Source organism: Atractosteus spatula, chromosome 14, assembly GCF_055471065.1.
Source record: "Atractosteus spatula isolate fAtrSpa1 chromosome 14, fAtrSpa1.hap1, whole genome shotgun sequence".
Classification (NCBI taxonomy): Eukaryota; Metazoa; Chordata; class Actinopteri; order Semionotiformes; family Lepisosteidae; genus Atractosteus; species Atractosteus spatula.
The window spans coordinates 34,451,804-34,463,247 of NC_142719.1; the positions used below are offsets into that span (position 1 = coordinate 34,451,804).

The following is an 11,444-nucleotide window of genomic DNA, read 5'->3' on the forward strand; positions in this document are numbered from 1 at the left end:
AATATAACCTCGACCTAGGTAGACTCTACCTCTTATACTGCTGTCACTACTGCGACTACAATGATTTGCACGCCAGGACCTGCAGAGAGTGAAATCCTGAAAATTCTTCATTGAGCCTCAACAAGAACGGAACAAAATAACAATCTTTCACCTTCAGTACTCTTTTCTCTCATGATTCTTCTTGAAAAAAATTCAGAATAGTACGTAATGTCTGAAGGACAAATTCATCTTCAGCACTGCAATCTATCAGGTCAGGGTTAGTTGTTCAGTTTTATGTCTATAAATGTCGTTAATGCATTTTATGTCCTCGGATGAGACTTAAACTTAGGCTCTGACTCTCTTTCGTCATTAAAAATTCCCAGGCATCCTGGGCAAATTTCCCCCTGGCCTTTACCCATCATGGCTTCCTGGTAGTCCCCATCTACTGTATGAATTGGTAACATCAGTGAAGAGGATATCCGAGTGACAGCTGATGTGTGTTAAGCATACTGGCGCACTATGGCTGCTGTTGCATCTTACTGGTAGTGCTGCACATTAGTGGTGGTGTAGGGGAGTCCCCATTACCTGTAAAGCGCTTTGAGTGAAGTATTCAGAAAAGATCTATATACAGTATGTTTAAGGAATTATTATTATTGTTAAAGCTGAATCTATTTTTAAACTGAATTTAAAAACATGACTAAATTATGACAAATGTGTTTCAGAACAACACCAACAAACATGCATTTCTCAATAGTATCACAAATATTAAAGTTGCTTGCTGAAAAACACTATCTAAAATTACTAATGTTATTATTTCTTCAACAAGAAAAGCATCTGAAGTTATTTATTTAGCAAAGATGAGTGTTAACATGAAAACCAACCTGATATTACACATTTCACCATACACTTCATTGAAAACGCAATTAATAGGTTTTTGAAAAAGAAATTTCTTAAATTTAAAAAACTTAAGCTTAAAAAAATAAACTTAAAAAAATAAAATTTAAAATACATGTTAGATCAAACAACACTGTGGAGCAATTTTATTTCCATCCTGTCAGGAGCATGATTTTGAAAGTAAACCTTATCCATGCACTGGGTCTCCCGTTCTTTACCAGGATTTATGTCTTCTTCTGGAAAACATTAAATGAGATCAAAATTTTCCCTTAGTTTTTTTTATTTCTCTGTAAAATAATATACATTAAAACTCCTACAGTACATAAAAAGACAAGACTAGAGTGCATTGTGTATACTATATTCTGTAGTCTACACAATGCACTTCAGATTTCCGAGATGTGTTAAGTATATAATTAAATATATATATTATTGAGAAAAAGTAATGTCCTTTCAAAATATATTTGTTTGTGACTGGTAGAAGTGTGGCATTTAAGTGCATTGCTAGCCAAAGCTTAGATTGTTTTTCTTTGATTGTTAGGGTGCAGGGACGTCTTGTGGATTGTGTGTACAGTATACAGTATATCAGTTATAATTGGTCAGAAAAAGCTGTGTACTGTTATTTCACTTGAATGCTGAATGTTTGTGTTCAATGAACAGCTTGATTTGTCTGAGACTATTTGGTATTTCTGCGTTTTCCTGTTTAAAATACTAATAACAGTCAAACATGACAAAACAGCCTGTGTTAGTGGTAAGAACAGTAAAATGAGTTCGGAAGTTTTATATTATTTGAAATCATTAAAACTTTCAGATCTTTCAGAACCTCAGATCCAATTATTTGGTACATGTTTTCCATATATTATTTAAATATTATTTATAATTCTGTTTTCCATTGCTTCATTTCATTATCATTATACTGAAAATTCAAACAGTGTATTTCACTGTGTACACCTTTGCTAGTCATTTAAACACTTGCATCCTAAAAGAGATTTCTTAATGGAAATGCAAAAAGAGAAAATCAGGGAGTGTATGTACTGTATCTTCCAAGCTGTTAAAGTAATAGCAAAATACTGCCATTAATGACACCTCCCCTTTTGCTTTTGCAGATTAAAAAATTGCAATGGTGATTTAAAGCTCTCCTGTGAAAGATATTGTTCTCTCCTTGATAAACACTATGACTCCTATAGACTAGATATCTGCCCTCATAGAAAATAAACAATTTGGGAATAAACAACATTAAAAACAAACATGCTCAAATGATAATTGATCATTAGGTATACATTAGTATACCTATTAATACAGAAGAATTAATTTTAAGAGGTTAAGAACTTTATTCTCACCTTTGGCTTTATAGATCAGGAGGAAAAGCACAGAAGTCAAGAGAACCAATGCAATGAGTGTTCCAATCATACGTAACAATGCTAAGAGAAGAAGAGAAGACCTGTTTTATTCAGGAACAGGGAAGATGAGGAATGTCACTGCTCATATTCCATGAAAACTGGATAAATTATACAGTTGATCAGTATTATTAATTTGCAAATACTCCAACTACTTAAGTGTTAACTTTTCCCATTACTTTGTTGCAGTTTGTGTGAGTGCTATTGTTTTTATGTGTACAGATGTGTACATATGTTTTGGGTTAACATAGATATACAAGCACATTATACCACAATGAAAATAGATCACACTCACGCACACTCACTCTAAAGTAGCAGATCTAAAATAAGAATATGGTCTTTCTTGGTAAATTCATTTGTTAACTTGTACAACTGCACAACTTAAAAGCTATAATTCTGACAGAAAGTTTAAGAAGGAAAGAGTGTGTTCAAGGGCAGCATCTGACTAGATGTATAAGTTAACCCTAAACCCTTTTAAAATATACAGTACTATTTTTTAATAATAATAGATAATTAATAAGATTATTACCTGAAGATTCTTGACCAAGAAAATAAAAAATATAAAATATACAAATTACACTGACCTTTCTTTCTTATATAACAGTAAATAGTTATTGTAATTATATACAGTATGATACATGATGTAGTTTTCATATACAGTATATCAGTGTATTTTATATATATACAGTACTGTATATGTCTGTATACTGCATATTCAATTTTAGTTTTCATCATTGTCTTGTTCTTTGAGAAACTCCACAACATAATTTGGACAAGGGTAGCATGTCGAATTATTAACTAGCATCTTGACTTGTCAGTGTTATTTTACAGATTAGTGTAATACTGGTATTGATCTTCCATGTCTGTTGCTGTGTAGTAAATGATGGAAGAAATGGTTTCATTTAACATTCATTATTAATGTGAAAGTCTACTAGGAACATTAAGCTGAAAACAATACATGATAGAATGCTCAGATTCAAATGTCACAAATAACTTAATGCACTGAGTTTTTCATTAGAAAAGAAAATTGAATTGAGAACCTGTTGATGTTGAAAAGCAAGAAGGCTTCAGGGGAGCGCTTGTCTGTCTGCTGATGTTGTTCTCCGCAGTGCAGGAAAGCTCCTCAGAGACATTTTTGATTGCAATAAGAACACTATGTCCATCATCAGTGGTTCCAAGGCTGCTATTGAGTGGGGCCCCATTTGAACTCCACTGAAAAGAAACATTATCTCCTTCCTGCACTGTGCACACCAGTCTTACTGTTCCTTCATCTTGACAGGATGCTTGTATAACTGGCCGCGAGACAGGATCTGCAATTGAATTCAGTAATTGGAAGATATTACACAAGTAGTTGATATTAAACTCAAAGGTGCATATTTTATAAAATATGCAAAATAGTTTCAATGCCATGCTGTGTTAAGAGGCAAACGTAGTTGATATTAAACCTCAAACTGCATATTTTCATAAAATATCAAAAAGCATCAGTACAATACACTATACAATTATTTTTACCTATGTAATAAAATTCCGATTGTTTTATTTTCCTTATCTTCAGTCTGTATAATATTGTTGTTTATTTTAATTTTCTAGAGGAATTAAGGAATCTCGTGTATTAATTTTAATGCAGTGCAAACCCTGTTAACATTAAAATGGGTTCAGAGACTTTTCATTTCCAATGAACTACATTAAAAAAAGACTCACCTTGTACCTCTAGCCTGACACTGCCCTTGAACATATTTTCTCCTTCTATATTAAATACCTCTAGGATGTAAGATCCACTGTCCTCTTTCAGAGGTTTGTCCAGTCTCAGGGTGCCATTGGGAAAAACTGTTGTTCTACGTTTGTACAGATCATGTGAGTGAATATTACCACGTTGTAATTTTGCCACTCTAATGTCTTTAAATTTCCATACCAAATTGTTTATGTTGGATGATGGTGTTTCTGGTATGAAAAGAGACACAAACTCTCCATGGTTTCTGGTTACTATCACATCCTCTTCTTTTGCTCCACTGGTGACTGAAAATAAATACAGTATACCATTAAATAATCATATGAGCCACGTTTTACAGTCAACATTTATAGAAGGCATAAGAATAGGACACTACTTCATGCACAGTTAAAAAAACAAAATAAGAAGATCTGGAGCAGAAGAGCAACAGTAAACCAATAGTAAAATAAGAATACAAGCATACATCAGTCATGTTTATCACCTTATGCAAGGATTTATGTGAGCAGTGAGTCATTAGAAGTCGATAATGGCTTTCAACAATATGTGGTGTTTCACTTTTGATTAAGAGGAGCACAGCATAAACATTCTTCCATTTAAAAATATGCTACTATTAAGTTCTTTAAATGTTATTAAATGTTCTTTAAAATGGTACATGGTACATGGTACCATTTTATTGGAAAGTAAATGATTCTGTGCATTTAAACCACTATGCTGTACATCCCAGTTCACATTTTTCATTTATATTTCCAAACATTACAGAAGTTCAATGTTAAATACATACTTTTCTGATGATACTGCTTCCTGTTTTTGCCTCTAAGTACTAGCTTATTAGGTCCAAGGTAATAATTTATTATACTGTCTATCTTCATGACATTGTGTATATATTTATTTGCATTCTTCATTTTTCAATGTCATGCTGTGTTAAGAGGTAGTAGTTGATATTAAACTCAAGGTGCCTATTTTCATAAAATAGGCAAAATATTTTTCAATGCCATGCTGTGTTAGTAGGCAAAAGTAGTTGAGAGTAAATCCAAAACTGCATATTTCATCAAATATCAAAAAGCATCAGTACAAAGCACTGTACAATTATATTTACTTATTTCAAAATTTCAGATAAAGAAAAACTTACAGTATGCAGTCTGAAGAAATCTCAAATAAAGGAGCAAATTAAGCAGACTTGCATTAAGGTGATCAATTGTGTGCAAATGACCACACACTGACCGTGAAGTTACTCAAAGAAACAAAAAAGACATTGCTAGGGGCTTTTATTCTGGGACTGACAACAGGAGTAGGAAAAAGGTCAGTTATTACTCATCACACATTATTACTTAAAAGTTCTGGATCTAAAACAGGAATAAGGTGTTTCTCTGTAGTGTTTTTAGTAAACTTGTGCAACTGCACATCAGAGCACTTCAAATTAATGCAGTATCTTTTTATTTCTGTTTTTTAATGTTCTGTAGGAACCAATTTCCAGCCTCCTGGTGTTAACTGCCTGAAGAAATTCAAAACAGAAATGCTCTCAAAACCAATGATAAAGCATACTGTAGTATATTGTGGTAAACGACCATCCCTATTTACAATCTGTTAATAGCAAGGACTCTTTTGCAAAAACATGCACAAATACAAAAAGAAACATTTTACATAAGGAGTGAAGCAGACATAGCATAAATGTGTTCCTTCTTTTGGCATCTTTATTAAGAAGGAAATTATTTTAAGCCCAGCACCCCACAAAACAAAAAAGACAGGGAGAAATGGGAAGTTAAACTGCAGTTATTAATACCATTGGGTTTCCATGCATTACACTGTAATACAGAAGCATAATGATTTTATGAATAATTGATTTGGTGGTGAAGTTAATTTAAGTATTTCCCATTAAAAAATCAAAATGACAAACTGATTGCTTGTGATAATACCCTGAAATTACTATGTAGCTATAGTACAGTATGTACTATGCGTTGTAAATAGTGAAAGATTGGGAAAAAAAATAAAGTATCAAAAAATGAATTATAAAACCTGTTTCTTTCCAAGCACATGAAGGTTTGAAGGGATCACTTGTCTCGCTGCTGACATTGTTCTCTGCAGTACAGGTAAATTCGTCAGAGTTATTTTTTATCACTGCTAGAATTCCACCTCCATCATTCCTGGGAGTGAGCACGTTTTCAAGTGGGGTTCCATTTACACTCCACTTGTAAGAAACATTATCTCCCTTCTCCACCACACACATCAGTTTGACCAGCTCTTCATCTTGACAGGATGAGTTCACAATAGGTTGAGAGACTGACTCTGAAAATAAATCAAAAACTTTAAAACACAACTCCTGAACTGGTAATATAATGTAGAATACTCTGAGCAATATGTATATTTTTCATTTTACTCATTTAAAAAATGTTTCCAAATTATTTAAATCATTTAACTGGAAAATTAGAAATTTTGTTATGAAAACTACAACTGTTGTTGCAGCAGCAACCAAGTCTAAAATCTGATCAAATATAGGCATATTGATATAACTTTTATCCATTGATATATACTGTATGAGACTTAAATCATGAACTATAAGTTATCTTAAAGGCCAATGTAACATTCTTTCCTGTAATATATTTTTTTTATTATCTATATACATTCTTATCATTGACACATTCTCTGAGGATTTTCATTAAAAATCAATCAATAACATACTTTAATAAAAGGACTTACCTTGTACATCAAGCCAGATGTAACCCTTGAACACATTTTCCCCTTCATCATAAACATCTAGGGTATAAGTTCCACTGTCATTTTTGATAGGCTTATCTAACCTCAGGGTTCCATTAGAGAACAGAGTTGTTCTGTTTTTGTATAAATCATGCAAAGATGAGATGCCATTTTGGAACTCTGCCACTTTAAGGTCTTTAGTTTTCCATTCTAAATCCTTAATGTTGGTCAGTGGCATGTCTGGTAGGAAAAGAGACACAAACTCTCCAACATTTCTGGTTGCCATTACATGCTCCTTCCTAGCTCCACTCATGCTTAAAAAAATGATCAAAACAAATGAAGAAAACCATAGTGTCATCTTCTTGTATTCAGTAATTACTGAATGACACATCTGTATAACTTTGTGAACAAATTTAAATAATAAGAAGCATCTGGTGCAATCAGAAACAAAAATATGAACCAACAGTAAGATACAGTACTTGAACGCGTCAGCGAGTGACAATGGCTTTGTGATCTCAGAGTAGGTTCTGTTCATGGTTTGTAAGGGTTTAGGGGAGCAGTGAGCCACTAGATGCGAAGTATGATTTTCAGCATTAAGCAGTCTATGACTTTTCATTACGAGGTGCACAACACAAACATACTTCAATTTTAAGACTCAATTGGAATAGATATACAGATCTATTTCAGAATGGTGCATGCTGCTGTCAGTATTAGAAAATAAATACTTCCATTACATTAAACACTTTTAATAGCCACGTTCCCTCTCAGGTGTAAGCTGCAGCATATGAATGCTGTTTTTTTCTATTTTTGTTTTTATTGTAATACAGAACAGATAGCAAGTGTTTAATATTATTTTTCCAGACTGATAATATTTCTTATTCATTTCGTATTTAATAACTTTTTTATTATTTGCTTCTAAAGTACAAAGTGATGCTTTATATTGCATATCTCATTATACGAATACAATGTGTATACACTGTACTGTATATCCACTAGATCATTTTAAACATTTGCAATGCTTAAACATAGTAGGTTAGTGTTTATATATTTTAGTAAACAGTTCAATTATATTGTTACGATTTCTGAATGTCATGCAGCCTAAAGAGGCGCAAATAAATGAAAACTGGAAGGTGTATATTTTCATTAAAAATCAATAACCAACTGTACAAAGTGCTTCAAAATTACATTTACCTCTGTAAAAAGTTCAAGTTATTATTACTTGAGCACAGAAAAAATCTTGCATTCTCACAAAAACAAGAAAATTAAGGAAGTACATTACAATATCAAGTGTGTAAAAATGACCAAAGACTGTACAGTACATGATTGTACTTAATAACACAAAATAGGTGATGTTGACAGGGCTTTTATTTTGGGACTGACTACAGGAGATGTCAGTTATCATTCATCACATATGATATTTCTTTGTAAATTCATTACTTAACCAATATAACTGCACACTTGGGTATTTATGATGGATGCAGTCCCTTTTTTACTACTCAATGTTTTTGTCCCAGTTTTTGTACTGCAGATTTTTAAAATACGTTCTCTATATTTGTAAAGTTAGTACTCAGTATATAGATTATTCATAACTTCACAATGACAAATATTTTTGTCTACATGTGTCAACAAACAAAACATACATTATTATCAAAATATTTTTGTTAAATCAATGTGTTTTTTGTCTTTACATGTATTGTCTACAAAGGAGTGCTAAAACTCATAGATGAAATGGATTAATTCTGTGTGACTTAGTGTATAATAAAGCTAAGGTACTGCATTGTATTGATGTAAACAATGTAGTATATCATACAGTAGTACCATCTTAAAGTCATAGGAAATAAAAACAAGCCTAGTAGTATTTCTTAAGATGATAAATTAATAGTTCATGCACTAGATTAAAGCTTACCTCAATCACAAAAACCTGCAGTACCTAGGAATGTATGTTGTGCTATTTTTATGATGTTTTAAAATGCATTCTGAAATTATACTTTTTTACAGTATTTAAATAGTTTACAAATGGTAGAAATGAATCATAATTTGGATTTATTTGGACCCTTCTGTGTTTTTGTTTTCATTGGTATTCCACTGCAACACCTCATCACAATTACATAAAAAATCCAGTAAAATAACTGAAAGAGATGAGGTGGTGAATGATAGAAAGGACTAATGGGTATTTAAGAGATTTTATACAACACCCTTGAAACCCTTTATTGCTGATAAGACATCATTGCGAAACATGCTGTACTAGAAATATTCTTTACACTGAACCTGAGTTGAGGCCTACATTACAGTATGTACAGTATGTAAAAAAGCAGCTGCCTTAGAAACAATATGTGAATGAGATCCATAAAGCATGAAACAGGAATGTACTGTATAAGAAAGAGACAGGAATATCACATTGTCATAGAAAAAAAGAGAGGAATATCACATTCTTAGTGATTAATGAACAGTAAAACTCTGTTTCTACAATTGATTTGTAAGAGCTTTAATTTGATTCTCAACTACAGTCTCAAAACCGAAGATACAGTTTGACAAAGGCCTTTTTCTTTTTTGTGTTGATGCTGAAGATATAGTAAGTGCAGGGGAATTTTTTATCTTGCTTGTAATAAACCTTGCTCTTTGTTAACTATGGCAAAACCCAAAACCACATCCCCTTTAGACTTGCGTATACTTTGTGCAGTTGTTTGACACTTTAGTTTGGCTGTAGATCACAATCACATGAAAAACAGATTTCTCGTCTCTCACCTTTTTGACAACTTTCTTTGCAACTTGAGTGCAAACGTCATAATCTGTGAAAACATCCCTATCACAATCACAATTGCGAACTAAAATTATTTTTTTCCACATTTTTCATCTTATGACAAATGAAATGGAAAATTTAATAATTCCCTGTTGTACATTAGTGCACATGTTTGCTAAATCTACAGATTTACAATTTTTAAACAATGTCAAGTCATAGGATATCTTAAGGTATCAAAGTGATGAGTTCAGATTAGAAAGTTTAATGATTATATATGTGTTACATACAACAAGGTAGAAATGTGTCACATTGCTAAGGATTTTGTATTTACAAGTTGAAATCTATTAAAACTTTATATACTGTATGAGCTTCAAAGAAGTGTAATAAAAAAGTGACTTAATTTTAATGAAAAATGCAAGAATTAAGAGTTTTTAGAGAAGTGTCAAATACACAAGCTATATTATTTTAATATTATATAATATTTATATAATATTATATAATGTAATATTTCTCACTGTTTGTCAACCTTCTTATGATTCATTCTACAATCAAAAGCAAAAGGACTCTTGCCACAAATGTTAGAATGCCCCCCCTTTAAAATGACAAGTGTTTCTTTACTGTATCTCTTAAGAAATCCAAAACTTCTTCCGTTGTGTTTATGAAAACTAATATGTCTCTATCCTTTTTAAGGGAGCAGCTTAAGGGTGTTACGTAACCTGGTACTAATGTATGTTATGAGAAGAAATAGAAACATGACTCAAAAAGCAACTGTACTGTATGTATCTGTGAAGCAGTACATCCAGCCATCCATTTTCTGTCTGCTTTGTCCAGCACAGGGCCTTTTTCTTTTTTGTGTCGATGCTGAAGATAAGTGCAGGGGAATTGGTATTTTTTATCTTGCTTGTAATAAACCTTGCCCTTTGCTAACTATGGCAAAACCCAAAACCACATCCCCTTTAGACTTGCATATACTGTACTTTGTGCAGTTGTTTGACACTTTAGTTTGGCTGTAGATCACAATCACATGAAAAACAGGTTTCTCGTCTCTCACCTTTTTGACAACATTCTTTGCTACTTGAGTGCAAACGTCATCATCTGTGAAAACATCCCTATCACAATCACAATTGCGAACTAAAATTAATTTTTATCCACATTTTTCATCTTATGAAAAAGCAGTACATCATTTAAGCAGTACATTTAAGCAGTACATCCAGCCATCCATTTTCTGTATGCTTTGTCCAGCACAGGGTTGCAGATGACACCAGAGCCTATCCTGTAAAGAAATGAGCACAAGAGAAGGACACAGATCCACTGCAGGGCACATACTGTACAGACAAACACCCACACTTGGACCGGCTTCTCAAGGAAGTTAATTGACCTACTGTACCAGTATGTCTTTAAACTGTGGGAGGAAACGAATATACCTGGAGGAAACCACGCGAACACGAGGTGAAACAAAAGCACCGTGCTACAGTGCAGCAACGCTAACCACTGCACCGTCATACCACCCCAGCACATTAAACGAGAACAAAATAGTCACAGACAACTGTATCTTAAGAGTGGAATAAATTCAATTTTCTGCTTTCAAGGATATAACTGGTTCATATACACAAGTCCTGAATAAAAATGCATTCAACTGCAAACAGAGATATCATTGTCAGGTCATGGTCAGAAATTGCAAGATATAAATATATGACCCTCTATAACATTGATATTTTTAGATTGAAGTACGTAGAATTCTATAGTGTAAAGATGGAAACATATCAGTTGCGCAGTGACTATCCTCTGTGTTACCAAAATAAAAACAGGCATCAAGTGGTAAAGACGGTCTGGGTCGAAGGGAGCTCTTTACCAGTGATGGCCTCGGCTGTCTCTAGCTTCTGTAGCTTTTTTTAAATAAAAATGAGTCAAATGGCCTCCATTAGTTGTTAACCTTTTTACATTTTTATATTTGTTTATATGGTTTATAAATGTTACATTAAAGATTCCCACGTATACTACCACAAATACTTGTTTT

The 11,444-nt window shown here is 32.8% G+C and overlaps 1 protein-coding gene across 1 annotated transcript; it reads right to left on the reverse strand.

Annotated features, from left to right (window-relative positions):
* Nucleotides 1-996: 996 nt before the first annotated feature.
* On the reverse strand, nucleotides 997-7,078 carry LOC148821173 (cell adhesion molecule CEACAM1-like). Its single transcript, XM_088933433.1, has 6 exons — nucleotides 6,691-7,078; nucleotides 6,010-6,279; nucleotides 3,969-4,283; nucleotides 3,308-3,577; nucleotides 2,211-2,291; nucleotides 997-1,109 (listed from the first exon to the last, which is right to left on the reverse strand). The coding sequence occupies exons 1-6, from the start codon at nucleotides 7,076-7,078 to the stop codon at nucleotides 997-999; spliced, it is 1,437 nt and encodes a 478-aa protein (XP_088789559.1).
* Between the last annotated feature and the right edge of the window lie 4,366 nt (nucleotides 7,079-11,444).